We start from the raw sequence: 27,970 nt of genomic DNA on the forward strand, positions 1-27,970 counted from the left end.
TAACAATAACCATAACATAACATTACATAACATAACATAACCATAATATAGCCATAACTATAATATAACCATAACATAACATAACATAACATAACATAACATAACATAACATAACATAACATAACATAACAATAACTATATTATAACCACAACATAACCACAATATAACCATAACTATAATATAACCACAATATAACCATAACCACGAAGGTTGGGTGACAGGTGAGCGTGACGTCATCAGTGCTCAGGTGGCAGCGAGGTGATGACGTCAGTTACCGCGAGCCAAAAACAAATCAAACGTCATTGCTGAGCAAGTCTCGCGAGAGCCAAGCTGTGCGCCGTGATTGGCCGCGAAGCTGAGATTGCGGGAGTCACGTGACGTGTAGGCAGTCGCGCAGTGTGGAACACAAACAACTGTGACGCGGAAAAGAATCTAAACTCCATTTTCTCGCCCCACTTCCACGCTCCTCCTGTCGAACCGCTCGAGACTTGACTGTGCTCGCGCCGGACTTTTAGCCGCGGCGCTGGACTTTAGCCCCGCGGCTAACAGCTAGCCAGCTAGCAGCAGCGTGAGACGCGTGAGTCGTGGGACGGAGGTGAGACAGGTGAGCCGTGGGACGGAGGTGTGACAGGTGAGTCGAGCAGGTGTGTCACGTGCTCTCTCTCCCCTCCTCAGGCGGAGCCATGGCGGCCATGGACGTGAGCGTCTCCCCCACGAGACGCGACCTGACAAGCTTCACGTGGGAGCGGCGTGTTTCGCGGCGCGTGTACCCGAGATAAGCTCGCCACGTCGGACATTTCCACGGCCCATGCGTGACACGTCTGAAGTTTCACGCGCCGGGGAGCGTGTCTGGACGTGAAAGCCGCCGGTGACGTCACAGCCCCACCCCACGCCCCGCTGCTTCCCACCCGAGGGTGCCCCCACATGTCGCTGGTGGGGTCCACGCAGATGCTGGCCAAGCTGGCCAAGCACGCCGCGGGTAAAGCGCGGGTCCAGCTGAGCCGCTGGCTGCGGAGGGGCGGCGACGAGGGCGCCTTCGACGAGCGGGGGGCGGCAGGGCGGTGCGACGGCGACCCGGAGGTGGCGGGGGAAGCCGGCGGCGCCGACCCCAGGCACCCCTGCTGCATCGTCAAGGGCACCCTGCTGGCGTGCATCCTCGCCGCCGTGTGCTTCTCCTCGGTGGCGCTGGTCCGCCAGCACCTCAAGGACCTCCTGCTGTGGGTGGAGGGCCTGGACGGCCTGGTGGGCGCCCTGCTGTTCGTGGTGGGCTTCATCCTGGTCTCCTTCCCCTGCGGCTGGGGCTACATCCTGCTCAACGTGGCCGCCGGCTACCTCTACGGCTTGGTGCTGGGCATGGGCCTGGTCATGGTGGGGGTCCTCATCGGGACCTTCGTGGCCCACCTGGCCTGCAAGCGGCTGCTGACCGACTGGGTGGTCAACAAGGTGGGGAACAGCGAGCAGCTCAGCGCCATCATCCGAGTGGTGGAAGGAGGGAGCGGACTCAAAGTCGTGGCCTTAGCGAGACTCACCCCCATTCCCTTTGGACTCCAAAATGCAGTTTTCTCTGTAAGTACTCCAACAGTTTTACTGGTCATTCCGGGAAATCGGGGAATTATCGGACCCGGGATACATGCTGGCTTAAATGTCCAGGGCGAGTGGAGTGTGTGGATGTTGGGACACTTCCAATCGGAGGAGAAATGTGGACCATGCAGTCCATTGTATGATTCCCATTTATTGTCAACAGGGACAAAATTACCGGAAATTCCTGGAGAACCAGGAATTTTGGAAGAGTAGTGTGGGTTAAAGGTTGGAAGGTCGGAGTCGGGTAAAAAAATGACACAATTTATTATCTATGAATACGTTAATTCAGTTTGAATGGGAATTTCCTGTTTCCGGGTAGAAAATTCCTGGAAATTCCTGGAAAACCGGGTAAATACAACGTGTTTTGCGTTCGACATATGTGAAGAACAGTTTGGGTTGACGGTTGGAAGGTCGGAATTGGGTAAAAATGGCACTAAATTTGGGATATTTTATAATTATTAATACGTCAATTCATTTGAATGGGAATTTCCTGGAATTTTGGGAAAACCGGGAATTTTTCAAAATATCGATAAAAGCACAATTGTCCTAGATGATATGAATGGGTTGGTGTTGGAATTTTTCAAAACGGTCGGCAAATGTTGACGTAGTGACAGTTTGAATTTAAATGGGTATTTTGGAAGTCCTGGAATTTCGGGCTAACCGGGAATTTTTACGAAAAAATGTCCCAATTAAGAAGAATGGTTCAAAGGTGGAATAGTAAAAAAACGGTTGAAAAATGTGGATTGTTAAAACTTTCCAGGAAGAGGTGAAAATAGGGCTTTGAAAAACCGGGAATTCCTGGAATTTTTTTTTGGTACTTGAAAAATGAGGTGAGTGGAGTGTGTGGATGTTGGGACGCTTCCAATCGGATGAGAAATGTGGACCATGCAGTCCATTGTATAATTCCCATTTATTGTCAACAGGGAGAAAATTACCGTAAATTCCTGGAAAACCAGGAATTTTGGAAGAGTAGTGTGGGTTAAAGGTTGGCAGGTCGGAGTCGGGTAAAAAAATGACACATTTTATTATCTATGAATACGTTAATTCAGTTTGAATGGGAATTTCCTGTTTCCGGGTAGAAAATTACTGGAAATTCCTGGAAAACCGGGTAAATACAACGTGTTTTGCGTTCGACATATGTGAAGAACAGTGTGGGTTGACGGTTTGAAGGTCGGAATTGGGTAAAAATGGTACTAAATTTGGGGTATTTTATAATTATGAATACGTCAATTCATTTGAATGGGAATTTCCTGGAATTTTGGGAAAACCGGGAATTTTTCAAAATATCGATAAAAGCACAATTGTCCTAGATGATATGAATGGGTTGGTGTTGGGTTGGAATTTTCCAAAACCGTCGGCAAATGTTGACGTAGTGACAGTTTGAATTTAAATGGGTATTTTGGAAGTCCTGGAATTTCGGGCTAACCGGGAATTTTTACGAAAAAATGTCCCAATTAAGAAGAATGTTTCAAAGGTGGAATAGTAAAAAACGGTTGAAAAATGTGGATTGTTAAAACTTTCCAGGAAGAGGTGAAAATAGGGCTTTGAAAAACCGGGAATTCCTGGAATTTTTTTTTGGTACTTGAAAAATGAGGTGAGTGGAGTGTGTGGATGTTGGAACGCTTCCAATCGGATGAGAAATGTGGACCATGCAGTCCATTGTATAATTCCCATTTATTGTCAACAGGGAGAAAATTACCGGAAATTCCTGGAGAACCAGGAATTTTGGAAGAGTAGTGTGGGTTAAAGGTTGGCAGGTCGGAGTCGGGTAAAAAAATGACACATTTTATTATCTATGAATACGTTAATTCAGTTTGAATGGGAATTTCCTGTTTCCGGGTAGAAAATTACTGGAAATTCCTGGAAAACCGGGTAAATACAACGTGTTTTGCGTTCGACATATGTGAAGAACAGTGTGGGTTGACGGTTGGAAGGTCGGAATTGGGTAAAAATGGCACTAAATTTGGGATATTTTATAATTATGACTACGTCAATTCATTTGAATGGGAATTTCCTGGAATTTTTCAAAATATCGATAAAAGCACAATTGTCCTAGATGATATGAATTGGTTGGTGTTGGAATTTTCCAAAACGGTCGGCAAATGTTGACGTAGTGACAGTTTGAAGTTAAATGGGTATTTTGGAAGTCCTGGAATTTCGGGCTAACCAGGAATTTTGACGAAAAAATGTCCCAATTAAGAAGAATGTTTTAAAGGTGGAATAGTAAAAAACAGTTGAAAAATGTGGATTGTTAAAACTTTCCAGGAAGAGGTGAAAATAGGGCTTTGAAAAACCGGGATTTCCTGGAATTTTTTTTTGGTACTTGAAAAATGAGGTGAGTGGAGTGTGTGGATGTTGGGACGCTTCCAATCGGAGGAGAAATGTGGACCATGCAGTCCATTGTATAATTCCCATTTATTGTCAACAGGGAGAAAATTACCGGAAATTCCTGGAGAACCAGGAATTTTGGAAGAGTAGTGTGGGTTAAAGGTTGGCAGGTCGGAGTCGGGTAAAAAAATGACACATTTTATTATCTATGAATACGTTAATTCAGTTTGAATGGGAATTTCCTGTTTCCGGGTAGAAAATTACTGGAAATTCCTGGAAAACCGGGTAAATACAACGTGTTTTGCGTTCGACATATGTGAAGAACAGTGTGGGTTGACGGTTGGAAGGTCGGAATTGGGTAAAAATGGCACTAAATTTGGGATATTTTATAATTATGACTACGTCAATTCATTTGAATGGGAATTTCCTGGAATTTTGGGAAAACCGGGAATTTTTCAAAATATCGATAAAAGCACAATTGTCCTAGATGATATGAATGGGTTGGTGTTGGAATTTTCCAAAACGGTCGGCAAATGTTGACGTAGTGACAGTTTGAATTTAAATGGGTATTTTGGAAGTCCTGGAATTTCGGGCTAACCGGGAATTTTTACGAAAAAATGTCCCAATTAAGAAGAATGTTTCAAAGGTGGAATAGTAAAAAAACGGTTGAAAAATGTGGATTGTTAAAACTTTCCAGGAAGAGGTGAAAATAGGGCTTTGAAAAACCGGGAATTCCTGGAATTTTTTTTTGGTACTTGAAAAATGAGGTGAGTGGAGTGTGTGGATGTTGGAACGCTTCCAATCGGATGAGAAATGTGGACCATGCAGTCCATTGTATAATTCCCATTTATTGTCAACAGGGAGAAAATTACCGGAAATTCCCGGAGAACCAGGAATTTTGGAAGAGTAGTGTGGGTTAAAGGTTGGCAGGTCGGAGTCGGGTAAAAAAATGACACATTTTATTATCTATGAATACGTTAATTCAGTTTGAATGGGAATTTCCTGTTTCCGGGTAGAAAATTACTGGAAATTCCTGGAAAACCGGGTAAATACAACGTGTTTTGCGTTCGACATATGTGAAGTATAGTTTGGGTTGACGGTTGTAAGGTCGGAATTGGGTAAAAATGGCACTAAATTTGGGATATTTTATAATTATTAATACGTCAATTCATTTGAATGGGAATTTCCTGGAATTTTGGGAAAACCGGGAATTTTTCAAAATATCGATAAAAGCACAATTGTCCTAGATGATATGAATGGGTTGGTGTTGGAATTTTCCAAAACGGTCGGCAAATGTTGACGTAGTGACAGTTTGAATTTAAATGGGTATTTTGGAAGTCCTGGAATTTCGGGCTAACCGGGAATTTTTACGAAAAAATGTCCCAATTAAGAAGAATGTTTCAAAGGTGGAATAGTAAAAAACGGTTGAAAAATGTGGATTGTTAAAACTTTCCAGGAAGAGGTGAAAATAGGGCTTTGAAAAACCGGGAATTCCTGGAATTTTTTTTTGGTACTTGAAAAATGAGGTGAGTGGAGTGTGTGGATGTTGGGACGCTTCCAATCGGATGAGAAATGTGGACCATGCAGTCCATTGTATAATTCCCATTCATTGTCAACAGGGGGAAAATTACCGGAAATTCCTGGAGAACCAGGAATTTTGGAAGAGTAGTGTGGGTTAAAGGTTGACAGGTCGGAGTCGGGTAAAAAAATGACACATTTTATTATCTATGAATACGTTAATTCAGTTTGAATGGGAATTTCCTGTTTCCGGGTAAAAAATTACTGGAAATTCCTGGAAAACCGGGTAAATACAACGTGTTTTGCGTTCGACATATGTGAAGAACAGTGTGGGTTGACGGTTGGAAGGTCGGAATTGGGTAAAAATGGCACTAAATTTGGGATATTTTATAATTATTAATACGTCAATTCATTTGAATGGGAATTTCCTGGAATTTGGGGAAAACCGGGAATTTTTCAAAATCTCGATAAAAGCACAGTTGTCCTAGATGATATGAATGGGTTGGTGTTAGAATTTTCCAAAACGGTCGGCAAATGTTGACGTAGTGACAGTTTGAATTTAAATGGGTATTTTGGAAGTCCTGGAATTTCGGGCTAACCGGGAATTTTTACGAAAAAATGTCCCAATTAAGAAGAATGTTTCAAAGGTGGAATAGTAAAAAACGGTTGAAAAATGTGGATTGTTAAAACTTTCCAGGAAGAGGTGAAAATAGGGCTTTGAAAAACCGGGATTTCCTGGAATTTTTTTTTGGTACTTGAAAAATGAGGTGAGTGGAGTGTGTGGATGTTGGGACGCTTCCAATCGGAGGAGAAATGTGGACCATGCAGTCCATTGTAAATTTCCCATTTATTGTCAACAGGGAGAAAATTACCGGAAATTCCTGGAGAACCAGGAATTTTGGAAGAGTAGTGTGGGTTAAAGGTTGGCAGGTCGGAGTCGGGTAAAAAAATGACACATTTTATTATCTATGAATACGTTAATTCAGTTTGAATGGGAATTTCCTGTTTCCGGGTAGAAAATTACTGGAAATTCCTGGAAAACCGGGTAAATACAACGTGTTTTGCGTTCGACATATGTGAAGAACAGTGTGGGTTGACGGTTGGAAGGTCGGAATTGGGTAAAAATGGCACTAAATTTGGGGTATTTTATAATCATGAATACGTCAATTCATTTGAATGGGAATTTCCTGGAATTTGGGGAAAACCGGGAATTTTTCAAAATATCGATAAAAGCACAATTGTCCTGAATGATATGAATGGGTTGGTGTTGGAATTTTCCAAAACGGTCGGCAAATGTTGACGTAGTGACAGTTTGAATTTAAATGGGTATTTTGGAAGTCCTGGAATTTCGGGCTAACCGGGAATTTTTACGAAAAAATGTCCCAATTAAGAAGAATGTTTCAAAGGTGGAATAGTAAAAAACGGTTGAAAAATGTGGATTGTTAAAACTTTCCAGGAAGAGGTGAAAATAGGGCTTTGAAAAACCGGGAATTCCTGGAATTTTTTTTTGGTACTTGAAAAATGAGGTGAGTGGAGTGTGTGGATGTTGGGACGCTTCCAATCGGATGAGAAATGTGGACCATGCAGTCCATTGTATAATTCCCATTTATTGTCAACAGGGAGAAAATTACCGGAAATTCCTGGAGAACCAGGAATTTTGGAAAAGTAGTGTGGGTTAAAGGTTGGCAGGTCGGAGTCGGGTAAAAAATGACACATTTTATTATCTATGAATACGTTAATTCAGTTTGAATGGGAATTTCCTGTTTCCGGGTAGAAAATTACTGGAAATTCCTGGAAAACCGGGTAAATACAACGTGTTTTGCATTCGACATATGTGAAAAACAGTGTGGGTTGACGGTTGAAAGGTCGGAATTGGGTAAAAATTACACTAAATTTGGGATATTTTATAATTATGAATACGTCAATTCATTTGAATGGGAATTTCCTGGAATTTTGGGAAAACCGGGAATTTTTCAAAATATCGATAAAAGCACAATTGTCCTAGATGATATGAATGGGTTGGTGTTGGAATTTTCCAAAACGGTCGGCAAATGTTGACGTAGTGACAGTTTGAATTTAAATGGGTATTTTGGAAGTCCTGGAATTTCGGGCTAACCGGGAATTTTGACGAAAAAATGTCCCAATTAAGAAGAATGTTTCAAAGGTGGAATAGTAAAAAACGGTTGAAAAATGTGGATTGTTAAAACTTTCCAGGAAGAGGTGAAAATAGGGCTTTGAAAAACCGTGAATTCCTGGAATTTTTTTTTGGTACTTGAAAAATGAGGTGAGTGGAGTGTGTGGATGTTGGGACGCTTCCAATCGGATGAGAAATGTGGACCATGCAGTCCATTGTATAATTCCCATTTATTGTCAACAGGGAGAAAATTACCGGAAATTCCTGGAGAACCAGGAATTTTGGAAGAGTAGTGTGGGTTAAAGGTTGGCAGGTCGGAGTCGGGTAAAAAAATGACACATTTTATTATCTATGAATACGTTAATTCAGTTTGAATGGGAATTTCCTGTTTCCGGGTAGAAAATTACTGGAAATTCCTGGAAAACCGGGTAAATACAACGTGTTTTGCGTTCGACATATGTGAAGAACAGTGTGGGTTGACGGTTGGAAGGTCGGAATTGGGTAAAAATGGCACTAAATTTGGGATATTTTATAATTATGACTACGTCAATTCATTTGAATGGGAATTTCCTGGAATTTGGGGAAAACCGGGAATTTTTCAAAATATCGATAAAAGCACAATTGTCCTAGATGATATGAATGGGTTGGTGTTGGAATTTTCCAAAACGGTCGGCAAATGTTGACGTAGTGACAGTTTGAATTTAAATGGGTATTTTGGAAGTCCTGGAATTTCGGGATAACCGGGAATTTTTACGAAAAAATGTCCCAATTAAGAACAATGTTTCAAAGGTGGAATAGTAAAAAAACGGTTGAAAAATGTGGATTGTTAAAACTTTCCAGGAAGAGGTGAAAATAGGGCTTTGAAAAACAGGGAATTCCTGGAATTTTTTTTGGGTACTTGAAAAATGAGGTGAGTGTAGTGTGTGGATGTTGGGACGCTTCCAATCGGATGAGAAATGTGGGACTTCCAGTCGATTGTATATTTCCCATTCATTGTCAATGGGTAGAAAATTACTGGAAATTCCTGGAAAACCGGGAAAATACAACATGTTTTACGTTCGACATATGTGAAGTATAGTGTGTGTTGATGGTTGGAAGGTCGGAGTCAGGTAGAAAATCGCGCCAAATTTTGGGTATTTTATAACTATGAATACGTCAAATCATTTTAATGGGAATTTACTGGAATTTTGGGAAAACTGGGAATTTTTAAAAATATTGATAAATTGTCCTAGATATGAATGGGTTTGTGTTGGAACTTTTCAAAACCGTTGGAAAATGTTAATTGGTAGCAGTTTGAATTTAAATGGGTATTTTGGAAGTCCTGGAATATTGGGATAATCCGGGAATTTTTTCAAAAAAATGTCCGAATTGAGAAGAATGTTTTGAACGTGGAATAGTAAAAAAACGGTTGAAAAATGTGGATTGTGAAAACTTTCCAGGAAAAGGTGAAAATAGGGCTTTGGAAAACCGGGAATTCCTGGAATTTTTTAGGAACTTGGAAAATGAGGTGAGTGGAGTGTGTGGATGTTGGAACGGTTAGCAATCTGATGAGAAATGTGGACCATGCAGTCGATTGTATATTTCCCATTCATTGTCAACGGGGAAAAAAGGACCGGGAATTCCTGGAAAACCAGGAATTTTGGAAGAGTAGTGTGGGTTGATGGTTGGAAGGTCGGAGTCAGGTAAAAAATGGCACAACATTTTGGGTATTTTATATCTATGAATATGTCAATTCATTTGAATGGGAATTTCCTGTTTCCGGGTAGAAAATTACCAAAAATTCCTGGAAAACCGGGAAAATACAACATGTTTTGCGTTCGACATATGTGATGAACAGTGTGGGTTGATAGTTGGAAGGTCGCAGTCGGGTAGAAAATGGCGCCAAATTTTGGGTATTTTATAACTATGAGTACGTCGAATAATTTGAATGGGAATTTCCTGGAATTTGGGGAAAACCGGAAATGTTTTTAAATATTGATACAAGCACAATTGTCCTAGATGATATGAATGGGTTGGTGTTGGAATTTTTCAAAACGGTTGGAAAATGGGTATTTTGGAAGTCCTGGAATATCCAGATAACCAGGAATTTTTACGGAAAAATGTCCCAATTAAGAAGAATGTTTTGAAGGTAGAATGGTCAAAAAACGGTTGAAAACTGTGGACGGTGAAAACTTTCCAGGAAGAGGGGAAAAAAGGGCTTTGGAAAACCGGGAATTCCTGGATTTTTTTTTGGTACTTGAAAAATTAGGTGATGTTGGAACGGTTTCAATCGGATGAGAAATGTGGACCATGCAGTCGATTGTATACTTCCCATTCATTGTCAACGGGGAGAAAATTACCGGAAATTCCTGGAAAAACAGGAATTTTGGAAGAGTAGTGTGGGTTGATGGTTGGAAGGTCGGAGTCAGGTAGAAAATGGCGCCAAATTTTGGGTATTTTATAACTATGAATACGTCTAGCTTTAATGGGAATTTCCTGGAATTTGGGAAAACTGGGAATTTTTAAAAAGATCTATACAAGCACAATTGTCCTAGATGATATGAAGGGGTTGGTGTTGGAATTTTTCAAAACGGTTGGAAAATGTTGACTTGGTAACAGTTTCAATTTAAATGGGTATTTTAAAAGTCCTGGAATATTGGGATAATCCGGGAATTTTTACGAAAAAATTTCCCAATTAAGAAGAATGTTTTGAAGGTGGAATAGTAAAAAAACGGTTAAAAAATGTGCATTGTGAAAACTTTTCAGGAAGAGGTGAAAATAGGGCTTTGGAAAACCAGGAATTCCTGGAATTTTTTAGGAACTTGGAAAATGAGGTGAGTGGAGTGTGTGGTTTCAATCGGTTGAGAAATGTGGACCATGCAGTCGATTGTATATTTCCCGGGGAGAAAATGACCGGAAATTCCTGGAAAACCAGGAATTTTGTAAGAGCAGTGTGGGTTGATGGTCGGAAGGTCAGAGTCGGGTAAAAAATGGCACAACATTTTGGGTATTTTATATCTATGAATACGTCAGTTCAATTCAGTCAATTTCCTGGAATTTGGGGGAAACCGGGAATTTTATTTAAAATATTGATACAAGCACAATTGTCCTAGATGATATGAATGGGTTGGTGTTGGAACTTTTCAAAACGGTTGAAAAATGTTGACCTAGTAACAGTTTCGGAATTCTTGGAATTTAGGGATAACCGGGAATTTTTAAGAAAAATGTCCCAATTAAGAAGAATGTCTTGAAGATGGAATGGTCAAAAACGCTTGAAAAATGTGGACTGTGAAAACTTTCCAGAAAGAGGTGAAAATAGGGCATTGGAAAAGCGGGAATTACTGGAATTTTTTAGGAACTTGGAAAATGAGGTGTGTGGATGTTGGAACGGTTCAAATCGGATGAGAAATGTGGGCCATGCAGTCGATTGTATATTTCCCATTCATTGTCAACGGGGAGAAAATTACCAGAAATTCCTGGAAAACCGGGTAAATACAACGTGTTTTGCGTTCGACATATGTGAAGTATAGTTTGGGTTGACGGTTGGAAGGTCAGAATTGGGTAAAAATGGCGCTAAATTTGGGGTATTTTATAATTATGAATACGTCAATTCATTTGAATGGGAATTTCCTGGAATTTTGGGAAAACCAGGAATTTTTCAAAATATTGATAAAAGCACAATTGTCCTAGACGATATGAAGGGGTTGGTGTTGGAACTTTTCAAAACGGTTGGCAAATGTTGACTTGGTAACAGTTTGAATTTAAATGGGTATTTTGGAAGTCCTGGAATATTGGAATAATCCGGGAATTTTTACGAAAAAATGTCCCAATTAAGAAGAATGTTTTGAAGGTGGAATAGTAAAAAAACGGTTAAAAAAATGTGGATTGTGAAAACTTTCCAGGAAGAGGTGAAAATAGGGCTTTGGAAAACCAGGAATTCCTGGAATTTTTTAGGAACTTGGAAAATGAGGTGAGTGGAGTGTGTGGATGTTGGACATAATAATAATAGTAATAATATTAAATAGATTGCTTTTTAGTGTAGAATCATGTATATATATATATATATATATATATATATATATATATATATACATACACATATATATATATACATATATATATGTGTATATATATATATATATATATATATATACACATATATACATATACATAAACACACATATATATATATATATATATATGTATATATATACATATATATATACATATATATATATACATATATATATATATATATATATATGTATATATATATGTATATATATACATATATATATATATATATATATGTGTGTTTATGTATATGTATATATGTGTATATATATATATATATATATATATATACACATATATATATGTATATATATATATGTGTATGTATATATATATATATATACACATATATATATGTATATACACGTATATGTATATATGTGTATATATATGTATATATACGTATATGTATATATATATATTTATGTATATATGTGTATATATATATGTATGTATATATATATATATATATATATATATATATGTATGTATGTATGTATGTATGTATGTATGTATGTATGTATGTATGTATTCAAAGACAAAAACATCAAAGTGTTGGCAAACAATGAATAGTAAAAAAAAAGACTAATGAGTATAATTAATATAGTTGGTGGTCAGAATAATGATACATAGTTGAATGAAGGTGTTATAACTATGTTATTACTGTAAAGTTGTTATTGTTGACCTTTATTTTCCTAGTCGTGTCGTCTTCGGCATTTCTTTACTGTTGGTATCGTTGTCTTGAATTTTCTCCTGCGTCCCCAATGTTGAGTCCAACTGACTCTCTGCTTAACACTTGTTCTTCTGGTTGGTGCACCTGTTGTGACAATGGCAGGTGTGCTGTGGAATGTGACATGTCCCACCTGTTGTGACAATGGCAGATGTGCAATTTTAGTAGCGTATAACACATTTTAGTAGCGCAGAAACAAATTTCAGTAGCACAGAAACAATTTTAGTAGTGCATCACACATTTTACTAGCACATAAACAATGTTAGTAGCATAGAAACATTTCAGTAGCACAGAAACAATTTTAGTAGCGCATAACAAATTTTAGTAGCGCAGAAACAATTTTAGTAGCGCATAACAAATTTTAGTAGCGCAGAAACAATTTTAGTAGCGCATAACAAATTTTAGTAGCGCAGAAACAATTTTAGTAGCGTATAACAAATTTTAGTAGCGCAGAAACAAATTTCAGTGGCACAGAAACAATTTTAGTAGCGCATAACAAATTTTAGTAGCGCAGAAACTATTTTAGTAGCGCATAACAAATTTTAGTAGCGCAGAAACAATTTTAGTAGTGCATCACAAATTTTACTAGCACATAAACAATGTTAGTAGCATAGAAACATTTCACTAGCACAGAAACAATTTTAGTAGCGCATAACAAATTTTAGTAGCGCAGAAACAATTTTAGTAGCGCATAACAAATTTTAGTAGCGCAGAAACAATTTTAGTAGCGCATAACAAATTTTAGTAGCGCAGAAACAATTTTAGTAGTGCATCACAAATTTTACTAGCACATAAACAATGTTAGTAGCATAGAAACATTTCACTAGCACAGAAACAATTTTAGTAGCGCATAACAAATTTTAGGTGCGCAGAAACAATTTTAGTTGCACATAACACATTTTTTGTAGCGCAGAAACAATTTTAGTAGCGCATAACAAATTTTAGTAGCGCAGAAACAATTTTAGTAGCGCATAACAAATTTTAGTAGCGCAGAAACAATTTTAGTAGCGCAGAAACAATTTTAGTAGTGCATCACAAATTTTACTAGCACATAAACAATGTTAGCATAGAAATATTTCAGTAGCACAGAAACAATTTTAGTAGTGCATCACAAATTTTACTAGCACATAAACAATGTTAGTAGCATAGAAACATTTCACTAGCACAGAATTAATTTTAGTAGCGCATAACAAATTTTAGTAGCGCAGAAACAATTTTAGTAGCGCATAACAAATTTTAGTAGCGCAGAAAATTTTTTAGTAGCGCATAACAAATTTTAGTAGTGCAGAAACAATTTTAGTAGCGTATAACAAATTTTAGTAGCGCAGAAACACATTTCAGTAACACAGAAACAATTTTAGTAGCGCATAACAAATTTTAGTAGCGCAGAAACTATTTTAGTAGCGCATAACAAATTTTAGTAGCGCAGAAACAATTTTAGTAGCGCATAACAAATTTTAGTAGCGCATAACAAATTTTAGTAGCACAGAAACAATTTTAGTAGTGCATCACAAATTTTACTAGCACATAAACAATGTTAGTAGCATAGAAACATTTCACTAGCACAGAAACAATTTTAGTAGCGCATAACAAATTTTAGTAGCGCAGAAACAATTTTAGTAGTGCATAACAAATTTTAGTAGCGCAGAAACAATTTTAGTAGCGCATAACAAATTTTAGTAGCGCAGAAACAATTTTAGTAGCGTATAACACATTTTAGTAGCGCAGAAACAAATTTCAGTAGCACAGAAACAATTTTAGTAGTGCATCACAAATTTTACTAGCACATAAACAATGTTAGTAGCATAGAAACATTTCACTAGCACAGAAACAATTTTAGTAGCGCATAACAAATTTTAGGTGCGCAGAAACAATTTTAGTTGCGCATAACACATTTTTAGTAGCGCAGAAACAATTTTAGTAGCGCATAACAAATTTTAGTAGCGCAGAAACAATTTTAGTAGCGCATAACAAATTTTAGTAGCGCAGAAACAATTTTAGTAGCGCAGAAACAATTTTAGTAGTGCATCACAAATTTTACTAGCACATAAACAATGTTAGCATAGAAACATTTCAGTAGCACAGAAACAATTTTAGTAGTGCATCACAAATTTTACTAGCACATAAACAATGTTAGTGGCATAGAAACATTTCACTAGCACAGAATTAATTTTAGTAGCGCATAACAAATTTTAGTTGCGCAGAAACAATTTTAGTAGCGCATAACAAATTTTAGTAGCGCAGAAATTTTTTTAGTAGCGCATAACAAATTTTAGTAGCGCAGAAACAATTTTAGTAGCGTATAACAAATTTTAGTAGCGCAGAAACAAATTTCAGTAGCACAGAAACAATTTTAGTAGCGCATAACAAATTTTAGTAGCGCAGAAACAATTTTAGTAGTGCATCACAAATTTTACTAGCACATAAACAATGTTAGTAGCATAGAAACATTTCACTAGCACAGAAACAATTTTAGTAGCGCATAACAAATTTTAGTAGCGCAGAAACAATTTTAGTAGCGCATAACAAATTTTAGTAGCGCAGAAACAATTTTAGTAGCGCATAACAAATTTTAGTAGCGCAGAAACAATTTTAGTAGTGCATCACAAATTTTACTAGCACATAAACAATGTTAGTAGCATAGAAACATTTCACTAGCACAGAAACAATTTTAGTAGCGCATAACAAATTTTAGGTGCGCAGAAACAATTTTAGTTGCGCATAACACATTTTTTGTAGCGCAGAAACAATTTTAGTAGCGCATAACAAATTTTAGTAGCGCAGAAACAATTTTAGTAGCGCATAACAAATTTTAGTAGCGCAGAAACAATTTTAGTAGCGCAGAAACAATTTTAGTAGTGCATCACAAATTTTACTAGCACATAAACAATGTTAGCATAGAAACATTTCAGTAGCACAGAAACAATTTTAGTAGTGCATCACAAATTTTACTAGCACATAAACAATGTTAGTAGCATAGAAACATTTCACTAGCACAGAATTAATTTTAGTAGCGCATAACAAATTTTAGTAGCGCAGAAACAATTTTAGTAGCGCATAACAAATTTTAGTAGCGCAGAAAATTTTTTAGTAGCGCATAACAAATTTTAGTAGTGCAGAAACAATTTTAGTAGCGTATAACAAATTTTAGTAGCGCAGAAACACATTTCAGTAACACAGAAACAATTTTAGTAGCGCATAACAAATTTTAGTAGCGCAGAAACTATTTTAGTAGCGCATAACAAATTTTAGTAGCGCAGAAACAATTTTAGTAGCGCATAACAAATTTTAGTAGCGCATAACAAATTTTAGTAGCACAGAAACAATTTTAGTAGTGCATCACAAATTTTACTAGCACATAAACAATGTTAGTAGCATAGAAACATTTCACTAGCACAGAAACAATTTTAGTAGCGCATAACAAATTTTAGTAGCGCAGAAACAATTTTAGTAGTGCATAACAAATTTTAGTAGCGCAGAAACAATTTTAGTAGCGCATAACAAATTTTAGTAGCGCAGAAACAATTTTAGTAGCGTATAACACATTTTAGTAGCGCAGAAACAAATTTCAGTAGCACAGAAACAATTTTAGTAGTGCATCACAAATTTTACTAGCACATAAACAATGTTAGTAGCATAGAAACATTTCACTAGCACAGAAACAATTTTAGTAGCGCATAACAAATTTTAGGTGCGCAGAAACAATTTTAGTTGCGCATAACACATTTTTAGTAGCGCAGAAACAATTTTAGTAGCGCATAACAAATTTTAGTAGCGCAGAAACAATTTTAGTAGCGCATAACAAATTTTAGTAGCGCAGAAACAATTTTAGTAGCGCATAACACATTTTAGTAGCGCAGAAACAATTTTAGTAGCGCATAACAAATTTTAGTAGCGCAGAAACAATTTTAGTAGCGCATAACAAATTTTAGTAGCGCAGAAACAAATTTCAGTAGCACAGAAACAATTTTAGTAGCGCATCACAAATTTTACTAGCACATAAACAATTTTAGTAGCATAGAAACATTTCAGTAGCACAGAAACAATTTTAGTAGCGCATAACAAATTTTAGTTGCGCAGAAACAATTTTAGTAGCGCATAACACATTTTAGTAGCACAGAAACAATGTTAGGGGTGTAGAAAAAAATTCGGAGCACAGAAAACATTTTAGATACACATAAACAATTTCAGTAACACAAACAATTTTAGTAGCACAAACATTTTTTAGCAGTGAGCAGCAGCGGTGTATGTGTATATACATATACAGTATGTGTATATACATCTATATGTATATATATGTGTATATACATATATGTGCGTGTGTATATATATATATATATGTGTATATATATATATATATATATATATATATATATATATATATATATATATATATATATATACATATGTGTATATATATATATATATATATATATATATATATATATATATATATATATATATATATATATATATATATATATATATATAATAAATGGACTTTAATGCAGTGTACTTTGACAAGGTAAAAACATGCGCTAATAATACTCAACATTTAATGAATGAATGAGAGATTATTCCTAGTGTTCATGTGTCAACACAATGTTCCAAAGTCCTTCATTAATCTGCCACTCTTTGAGGTGTTATCTAGTGATAGCATGGCAGCTAGCAGACATTGACCATGCTCCCATGGCAACACGCTTGCACTTAGTACCACAACCACACGTACAAGTGAGTGTGAAGGACAGTGCTGAGAAGAAGTGCATGATGGTCGTTAAATTAAAGAAAGAAATCACAGATCATTTGAAGAAGAAAAAAATGGGCTGCATGGTCGTGTGGCCAAAAAGTTCAATTTTGGTCTCATCCCTCCAAATGACTTTGTTCCGGAAGTTTTGAGGCTTGTCTCTGTGCTGTTTGGCGTAATGTAAGCGGGATACTTTGTGACACAGCCCATTTGTCTTCAAGTGCCTCCTTATTGTGCATCTTGAAACAGCCACACCACAGCTTTTCAGAGAGTCCTGTATTTCAGCTCAAGTTATTTGTGGATTTTTCTTTGCATCTCCAACAATTTTCCCTGGCAGTTGTGGCTGAAACCTTTGCTGGTCTACCTGAATCCCACATTTCCCACTTCTTAATCAGCGTTTGAACACGGCTGATTGGCATTCTCAGTTCCTTGGGTATCTTTTTATACCCCTTTTCCCTGTTTTGTGCGGTTCAATGACCTTTTCTCGCAGATCCTTTGACAATTCTTTTGCCTTCCCCATGACTCAGAATCCAGAAACATGTGTGCATGACTGGATGAAAGATGCAATGGTCTGTCAGAAGCCCAGAAACTCACTGAGCTTTTTATACACACACATTCATTACAAACAAACATGTCCCAGGTGAGGATTGGAACCTTGATTAGCCATTCAAACCTGTTGGTGTCCACTTTTGTGCATGTTATCAGATCAAAGTCACTGGGGTATGTACACTTCTGATCGGGGTCATTTGGGTACTTTCTTTTGGGGGTATGTACACTTCTGATCGGGGTCATTTGGGTACTTTCTTTTGGGGGTATGTACACTTCTGATCGGGGTCATTTGGGTGCTTTCTTTTGGGGGTATGTACACTTCTGATCGGGGTCATTTGGGTACTTTCTTTTGGGGGTATGTACACTTCTGATCGGGGTCATTTGGGTACTTTCTTTTGGGGGTATGTACACTTCTGATCGGGGTCATTTGGGTGCTTTCTTTTGGGGGTATGTACACTTCTGATCGGGGTCATTTGGGTACTTTCTTTTGGGGGTATGTACACTTCTGATCGGGGTCATTTGGGTACTTTCTTTTGGGGGTATGTACACTTCTGATCGGGGTCATTTGGGTGCTTTCTTTTGGGGGTATGTACACTTCTGATCGGGGTCATTTGGGTACTTTCTTTTGGGGGTATGTACACTTCTGATCGGGGTCATTTGGGTACTTTCTTTTGGGGGTATGTACACTTCTGATCGGGGTCATTTGGGTACTTTCTTTTGGGGGTATGTACAATTCTGATTGGGGTCATTTGGGTACTTTCTTTTGGGGGTATGTACACTTCTGATCGGGGTCATTTGGGTACTTTCTTTTGGGGGTATGTACACTTCTGATCGGGGTCATTTGGGTACTTTCTTTTGGGGGTATGTACACTTCTGATCGGGGTCATTTGGGTACTTTCTTTTGGGGGTATGTACACTTCTGATCGGGGTCATTTGGGTACTTTCTTTTGGGGGTATGTACACTTCTGATCGGGGTCATTTGGGTACTTTCTTTTGGGGGTATGTACACTTCTGATCGGGGTCATTTGGGTACTTTCTTTTGGGGGTATGTACACTTCTGATCGGGGTCATTTGGGTACTTTCTTTTGGGGGTATGTACACTTCTGATCGGGGTCATTTGGGTACTTTCTTTTGTCGTTTTGATTTAAAAAGAGTAAACACAGTTGTTTGCCAATAAATAGCTTCACACAACCATTAAGCATGAGTGTAAGAAAGGTTTTCGTGTTACAGTGTTTCCCACACATTCATTTATTTGTGGCGGCCCGCCACAAATAAATTACGTCCGCCACATTTTTTTTTTTTTTTTTTGTCCAGCTTCTCAGGCAAATCATATAGTTGATGTAGATGCCCATATCGGCTGTTCAGATTTACTTTACAAAAGAGAAGTGTAGGATACTTCTCTTGTTGCCTTATTTGTATTTGACATGTGTATATAACAAAAGGTGCAAAGTCTGCAGGCAGTAGGAAACACATGGTAAGTGTAGGGAGTAAAACTGATGGCAGTCTAAAGTTCAAGATTTTTGGAGCTCTTTGTTCAGTGGATCAGATGTTTGATGAAGCTCTGTGTCTATCTACCACCACTACTGTTTTATGCTTATTTGTTATAGGACACCTCTGCCTCTGTTTCACTTTATGTTGCTGGTAAATAATATGGTTGTAGCAGTAGGCTAAAGTTACATTATTTAGTATGCACTAATTAAAGGGGCAGAGCTTTATGAGACATTTTAGCTTTTATATTTTATAAGATATATTTTTTCTAATAACCACAATTAATAAATATATTTCAGTGAATAACTTATTGTTCAAATCTGTATATAAATATGTACATAAAGTGTTGTAATTATATCGTAAGATGGATGGATGGACGTTTAAAACAAAACTGTTATTATTAATTAGTAAGTATACATTTTTTGAGCCTTTTTAGAGAAAATCATATTGTAGTAAATGATGCAAATTACTCGATGATGTCATGGTGACCACGCCCATAGCCACGCCCCCACCGCCACAGGTATCTTGGCAGTTTGTGGGAAACACTGATGTTATCGTTCATATTCTCTGAAGAATGGCCAAGAAATCATCAATTCTCCCAGGGTATGTCAACTTATGAGCACGACTGCATTGTAAAACTTCCAAACGTTACTTGGAGTGATCTATATGAGTAGAAACGCTATGGACGGCTAGAAAAGGGAACGACACTTGTACTTCCGGTCGTAAGGTTCTATAAAGAACCTGCAGTGAGCAAAGTGGCTTAAAAGATGGCACTGGCACAAACAATAACACACCTTCTCAGTGTTTTTTTTACTTGTGTACCGTTTTACACGCCGCGGGGCTCAAAGCGTTGGAGGAAAAAAAAAAAGGTCGTAGTTTTTTAATGGAGAAATGTTTACAAACTCGCCCGTTTACACATCCTGTTCAAGAACCATTTGAGTGTGCAAATGGAGGTTTTACCGGCCACATTTCCGTGAACATCTCCACAAAGTGAGCAGCGTCGTCTTGCCAAGATGGAGCGGATATTTCACCGTGCGAGAGTATTTGTGTGCAAGCGAGCGTGAAAGGCGTTTAGAGCTGCCAGCGTGAAGGATGTGATGGCTTCGACACGCCAACCACAGACTTGCTTGGCAACCACACACTCTCTCCCATCCCGCTCCAAACATGTCTTCATATTTCATCATGGACTATTTGTCTTGCGTAGACCTTTGTCCTGGTGATCAAGTACCAACATGATAGTAGATAGTACTAGATAGTACTCAATAACTAAACAAACCTAAACGTCAATTCTTGGCTACAGGTATTTAAGCCACACCCGTTAAATACAGTTGTTTACATATATTGGCCGCACCGGACTATAGGCCGCAGTTACATACCAGAATATTCTGTAAATGTTTATTTACATACCTTAATTGTTTCCAATGCAACAGGGCAGTAAAACGGCTGATCAAACAAAACAGAAGTCATGGTCATGGACGTTTTGGTGAATTTACGAAACAATACAACAAGAATGCCATCGTAAGTTAATAATACTAACGCACACACTTGTAAACGTGTTAGCATAATAGCTAATACTAGCAACGCTAGCTTGATTACATGACAATAGCACTTTTGAATTTTTTTAAAATTTTATTTAGCCTTTATTTAACCAGTTAAAATCCCAATGGTATGTACAAATATGCATGAAAACACTCCTACAGACACCACACATGGGACACTTTAGTAAGTAAGAATAGTTTTAGTTATATTGTAAAACTTACAAACGTTGCTCGGAGTGATGAATGAAGAGTAGAAACGCTACGGACGGTTTTACGTCCGGTTTAAGACATTAAAACAAAGTACAAAAATAACAGTAACTAAACAAAATGATTAAAAAATACCGTACATTCCGGGCTATAGAGCGCACCGGTATTTAAGACTCACCCATTTCATGTGAGAAGAAATAAATATGCTACATGTATTAGCCGCACCACATATATATATATATATATATATATATATATATATATATATATATATATATATATACCGGTATCAAATATTTTGTAAATGCTTATTTACATACCTTAATTGTTACCAAACGGTGTCTTTAACAGGGCAGTAAAATGGCTGATCAAACAAAACAGAAGTCATGGTCATGGACGTTTTGGTGAATTTACGAAACAATACAACAAGAATGCCATCGTAAGTTAACAATACTAACACACACACTTGTAAACGTGTTAGCATATTAGCTAATACTAGCAACGCTAGCTTGATTACATGACAATAGCACATTTTTATTTTTTAAATTTTTTATTTAGCCTTTATTTAACCAGTTAAAATCCCAATGGTATGTACAAATATGCATGAAAACACTCCTACAGACACCACACATGGGACACTTTAGTAAGTAAGAATAGTTTTAGTTATATTGTAAAACTTACAAACGTTGCTCGGAGTGATGAATGAAGAGTAGAAACGCTACGGACGGTTTTACGTCCGGTTTAAGACATTAAAACAAAGTACAAAAATAACAGTAACTAAACAAAATCATAATAAATACCGTACGTTCCGGGCTATAGAGCGCACCGGTATTTAAGACTCACCCATTTCATGTGAGAAGATATAAATATGCTACATGTATTAGCCGCACCACATATATATATATATATATATATATATATATATATATATATATATATATATATATATATATATATATATATATATATATATATATATATATATATATATATATATATATATATATATATATATACCGGTATCAAATATTTTGTAAATGCTTATTTACATACCTTAATTGTTACCAAACGGTGTCTGTAACAGGGCAGTAAAACAGCTGATCAAACAAAACAGAAGTCATGGTCATGGACGTTTTGGTGAATTTACGAAACAATACAACAAGAATGCCATCGTAAGTTAATAATACTAACACACACACTTGTAAACGTGTTAGCATATTAGCTAATACTAGCAACGCTAGCTTGATTACATGACAACAGCACTTTTTTTTCATTTTTATTTTATTTAGCCTTTTTTTAACCAGTTAAAATCCCAATGGTATGTACAAATATGCATGAAAACACTCCTACAGACACCACACATGGGACACTTTAGTAAGTAAGAATAGTTTTAGTTATATTGTAAAACTTACAAACGTTGCTCGGAGTGATGAATGAAGAGTAGAAACGCTATGGACGGCTAAAAGACGGAACGGCACTTCTACCTCCGGTCGAAAGCTCGAAACAGAAGGGGCTATGCGGCACCTGCAGAGAGCGACTTCGTCCAACAGATAGCGCCGTAGCACTAATACACCTTTTCAATGTCTTTGCTTGTTTTTTTTTGTTTTTTTTGTAACTATTTGCATTATGGATGTCAGCAAACGAAAATGCATAAATTAGCCACACCGCTTTGTAAACCGCAGGGCTCAATGCGTAGGTAAAAAAGTAGCGCCTTGTAGTCCGGAATTGACAGTAATCTATGCAAGATTTTGCAATTAGCAAATCAGCTAATGCTAACGTTACGATAGCATGTAGAAATGTGCATGAAAACACTCCTACAGACACCACACATGGGACACTTTAGTAAGTAAGAATAGTTTTAGTTATATTGTAAAACTGACAAACGGCTTGGAGTGATGAATGAAGTAGAAACGCTATGGACGGTTATACTTTTCAGTTGAAGGCATTAAAACAGGAAGTGCATGGGACACTTTGGTAAGTAAGAATAGTTTTAGTTATATTGAAAAACTTCCAAAAGTTGCTTGGAGCGATGAAGGAAGAATCCATACGAGTAGAAACGCTATGGACGGTTATACTTTTCAGTTGAAGGCATTAAAACAGGAAGTGCATGGGACACTTTGGTAAGTAAGAATAGTTTTAGTTATATTGAAAAACTTCCAAGAGTTGCTTGGAGCGATGAAGGAAGAATCCTTTCGAACAAAACCGCTATGGAAGGTTTTGCTTCCGGTTGAAAGCAGAAACAGGAAGTACGAGTACGAACTCGTCCAAAAGATGGCGCCATTGCACAAACGGCGACACACCTTTTCAGCGTCTCTGCCGGCATGTGTGAATTATTATGACATTTTGGCACATAATTAAATGGCATATAAATTAGCCGCGCCGCTTTTTAAGCCGCAGTGGATCAAGCGTGGGGAAAAAAATATGGGAAAATACTTTGGTTTGTGTCCTGACTACTCCTGGTCCCACCCTCCCTTTTAAAAACACCCAACTTTTTCTAACAAGTAGTACTGGATGACTACTACTAGTTAGCTGGGACTAATGACTAGTTAGGAGGACTAAGCAGAAGTGGTTTGTGTTTGTAGATCCCAGACGTGTCCTTGGCCAACTACCTGGTGGCGTCCTCAGTGGGTCTGCTGCCCACCCAGCTGCTCAACTCCTACCTGGGCACCACCCTGCGCACCATGGAGGACGTCATCGCCCAGCAGAGTGTCAGTGGTTATGTCCTCTTCTCTCTGCAGGTCAGCTACACACCACACTACACTACACTACACACTACACTACACTACACACTACACTACACTACACTACACTACACTACACTACACTACACTACACTACACACTACACACTACACACTACACACTACACACTACACACCACACACTACACACTACACACTACACACTACACTACACTACACTAGTGACGTGCGGTGAGGTTCATGGCAGGTGAGGCACTGACTTCATCACAGTCAGATTTACAAACATACGAACCCTAAATAGTATCTTACTCACCATTTGATTGGCAGCAGTTAACGGGTTATGTTTAAAAGCTCATACCAGCATTCTTCCCTGCTTGGCATCAAGGGTTGGAATTGGGGGTTAAATCACCAAAAATTATTACCCGGGCGCGGCGCCGCTGCTGCCCACTGCTCCCCACTGCTGCCCACTGCTCCCCACTGCTCCCCTCACCTCCCAGGGGGTGAACGAGGGGATGGGTCAAATGCAGAGGACACATTTCACCCCACCTAGTGTGTGTGTTACGCAATCATTGGTACTTTAACTTAACTTTAACTTTACACATACAAACTGTAGCACACAAAAAAGCACATTTAATTAAAAAAAACGTTATTATGGTCTTACCTTTACTTATAAATAGGGATGTCCGATAATGGCTTTTTGCCGATATCTGATATTCCGATATTGCGATATTGTCCAACTCTTTAATTACCGATACCGATATCAACCGATACCGATATATGCAGTCGTGGAATTAACACATTATTATTAGGGATGTCCGATAATGGCTTTTTGCCGATATTCCGATATTGTCCAACTCTTTAATTACCAATACAGATATCAACCGATACCGATATCAACCGATATATGCAGTCGTGGAATTAACACATTATTATTAGGGATGTCCGATAATGGCTTTTTGCCGATGTCCGATATTCCGATATTGTCCAACTCTTGAATTACCGATACCGATATAAACCGATACCGATATCAACCGATATATGCAGTCGTGGAATTAACACATTATTATTAGGGATGTCCGATAATGGCTTTTTGCCGATGTCCGATATTCAGATATTGTCCAACTCTTGAATTACCGATACCAACCGATATCAACCGATATATGCAGTCGTGGAATTAACACATTATTATTAGGGATGTCCGATAATGGCTTTTTGCCGATGTCCAATATTCCGATATTGTCCAATTCTTTAATTACCGATACCGATATCAACCGATACCGATATCAACCGATATATGCAGTTGTGGAATTAACACATTATTATTAGGGATGTCCGATAATGGCTTTTTGCCGATATCCGATATTCCGATATTGTCCAACTCTTTAATTACCGATACCGATATCAACCGATACCGATATCAACGATATATATGCAGTCGTGGAATTAACACATTATTATTAGGGATGTCCGATAATGGCTTTTTGCCGATATCCGATATTCCGATATTGTCCAACTCTTTAATTACCGATACCGATATCAACCGATACCGATACCAACCGATATATGCAGTCGTGGAATTAACACATTATTATTAGGGATGTCCGATAGTGGCTTTTTGCCGATATCCGATATTCCGATATTGTCCAACTCTTTAATTACCGATACCGATATCAACCGATACCGATATCAACCGATATATGCAGTCGTGGAATTAACACATTATTATTAGGGATGTCCGATAATGGCTTTTTGCCGATATCCGATATTCCGATATTGTCCAACTCTTTATTTACCGATACCGATATCAACCGATACCGATATATGCAGTTGTGGAATTAACACATTATTATTAGGGATGTCCGATAATGGCTTTTTGCCGATATCCAATATTCCGATATTGTCCAACTCTTTAATTACCGATACCGATATCAACCGATACCGATATCAACCGATATATGCAGTTGTGGAATTAACACATTATTATTAGGGATGTCCGATAATGGCTTTTTGCCGATATCCGATATTCCGATATTGTCCAACTCTTTAATTACCAATACCAACCGATACCGATGTCAACCGATATATGCAGTCGTGGAATTAACACATTATTATTAGGGATGTCCGATAATGGCTTTTTGCCGATATCCGATATTCCGATATTGTCCAACTCTTTAATTACCGATACCGATATCAACCGATACCGATATCAACCGATATATGCAGTCGTGGAATTAACACATTATTATGCCTAATTTGGACAACATACAAGCGCATATGTTGTCTTAGCATGTGATACAACAACAACACAAGCGCGTATGTTGTCTTAGGATGTGATACAACAACAACACAAGCGCGTATGTTGTCTTAGCATGTGATACAACAACAACACAAGCGCGTATGTTGTCTTAGCATGTGATACAACAACAACACAAGCGCGTATGTTGTCTTAGCATGTGATACAACAACAACACAAGCGCGTATGTTGTCTTAGCATGGGATACAACAACAACACAAGCGCGCATGTTGTCTTAGCATGTGACACAACAACAACACAAGTGTGTATGTTGTGTTAGCATGTGATACAACAACACAAGCGCGTGTGTTGTCTTAGCATGTTAGCATGTGATACAACAACACAAGTGTGTATGTTGTGTTAGCATGTTGTGTTTGCATGTGATACAACAACACAAGCGTGTATGTTGTGTTAGCATGTTAGCATGTGATACAACAACACAAACGTGTATGTTGTGTTAGCATGTTAGCATGTGATACAACAATACAAACGTGTATGTTGTGTTAGCATTTGATACAACAACACAAGCATGTATGTTGTGTTAGCATGTTGTGTTTGCATGTGATACAACACAAGCGTGTATGTTGTGATAGGACAATACAAGCGTGTATGTTGTGGTAGGACAACACAAGCGTGTATGTTGTGATAGGACAACACAAGCGTGTACGTTGTGGTAGGACAACACAAGCGTGTATGTTGTGATAGGACAACACAAGCGTGTACGTTGTGATAGGACAACACAAGCGTGTGCGTTGTGATAGGACAACACAAGCGTGTGCGTTGTGATAGGACAACACAAGCGTGTGCGTTGTGATAGGACAACACAAGCGTGTGTGTTGTGATAGGACAACACAAGCATGTGTGTTGTGATAGGACAACACAAGCGTGTGTGTTTTGATAGGACAACACAAGCGTGTACAGTATGTTGTGATAGGACAACACAAGTGTGTATGTTGCGATAGGACAACACAAGCGTGTGTGTTGTGATAGGACAACACAAGCGTGTATGTTGTGATAGGACAACACAAGCGTGTGCGTTGTGATAGGACAACACAAGCGTGTGCGTTGTGATAGGACAACACAAGCGTGTACGTTGTGATAGGACAACACAAGCGTGTGTGTTGTGATAGGACAACACAAGCGTGTGTGTTGTGATAGGACAACACAAGCGTGTACAGTATGTTGTGATAGGACAACACAAGTGTGTATGTTGTGATAGGACAACACAAGCGTGTGTGTTGTGATAGGACAACACAAGCGTGTATGTTGTGATAGGACAACACAAGCATGTATGTTGTGATAGGACAACACAAGCGTGTGCGTTGTGATAGGACAACACAAGCGTGTGTGTTGTGATAGGACAACACAAGCGTGTACAGTATGTTGTGAAAGGACAACACAAGCGTGTATGTTGTGATAGGACAACACAAGCGTGTGTGTTGTGATAGGACAACACAAGCGTGTACAGTATGTTGTGAAAGGACAACACAAGCGTGTATGTTGTGATAGGACAACACAAGCGTGTATGTTGTGATAGGACAACACAAGCGTGTATGTTGTGATAGGACAACACAAGCGTGTATGTTGTGATAGGACAACACAAGCGTGTACAGTATGTTGTGAAAGGACAACACAAGCGTGTATGTTGTGATAGGACAACACAAGCGTGTATGTTGTGATAGGACAACACAAGCGTGTATGTTGTGATAGGACAACACAAGCGTGTATGTTGTGATAGGACAACACAAGCGTGTATGTTGTGATAGGACAACACAAGCATGTATGTTGTGATAGGACAACACAAGCGTGTATGTTGTGATAGGACAACACAAGCGTGTATGAATGGCAAAGGTTTAGCATGTTGCTTGAATTATCACTGGTCCCACAGATCGTCATCAGTATCGGCCTGATGTTCTACGTGGTGCACCGTGCTCAGGTGGAGCTCAACGCCGCCATCGCCGCCTGCCAGATGGAACTGCACACGTCACACATGAACACCAACCACGCCAGCTTCACCTACTGCAGCAAGAGGGCGGCGGCCGGCTGCGTCAACGTGGTGTAAAGACACCTTACCTGCCGTCTACTGGCCACACCCCCTCAGTTGT

General features: G+C 38.2%; 1 protein-coding gene across 1 annotated transcript; it reads left to right on the forward strand.

The window, feature by feature from the left end:
* Positions 1–378: 378 nt before the first annotated feature.
* LOC133650080 (transmembrane protein 64-like) lies at positions 379–27,928 on the forward strand. Its single transcript, XM_062046894.1, has 4 exons — positions 379–605; positions 677–1,567; positions 23,454–23,609; positions 27,754–27,928. Exons 2-4 carry the CDS (start codon positions 926–928, stop codon positions 27,925–27,927), a joined length of 972 nt encoding a protein of 323 aa, XP_061902878.1. The 5' UTR covers positions 379–605; positions 677–925; the 3' UTR covers position 27,928.
* The last annotated feature ends 42 nt before the right edge of the window (positions 27,929–27,970 follow it).

This window comes from Entelurus aequoreus, linkage group LG05 (assembly GCF_033978785.1).
Source record: "Entelurus aequoreus isolate RoL-2023_Sb linkage group LG05, RoL_Eaeq_v1.1, whole genome shotgun sequence".
NCBI lineage: Eukaryota > Metazoa > Chordata > Actinopteri > Syngnathiformes > Syngnathidae > Entelurus > Entelurus aequoreus.

What these genes read in the sequence shown, in the direction of transcription:
- LOC133650080 (XM_062046894.1), top strand. Translation starts at nt 926, where the DNA reads ATGTCGCTGGTGGGGTCCACGCAGATGCTGGCCAAGCTGGCCAAGCAC. An exon ending in TCCAAAATGCAGTTTTCTCT is followed by an intron (nt 1,568 to 23,453) that starts GTAAGTACTCCA and finishes TTGTGTTTGTAG; the next exon opens with ATCCCAGACGTGTCCTTGGC. An exon ending in ATGTCCTCTTCTCTCTGCAG is followed by an intron (nt 23,610 to 27,753) that starts GTCAGCTACACA and finishes CTGGTCCCACAG; the next exon opens with ATCGTCATCAGTATCGGCCT.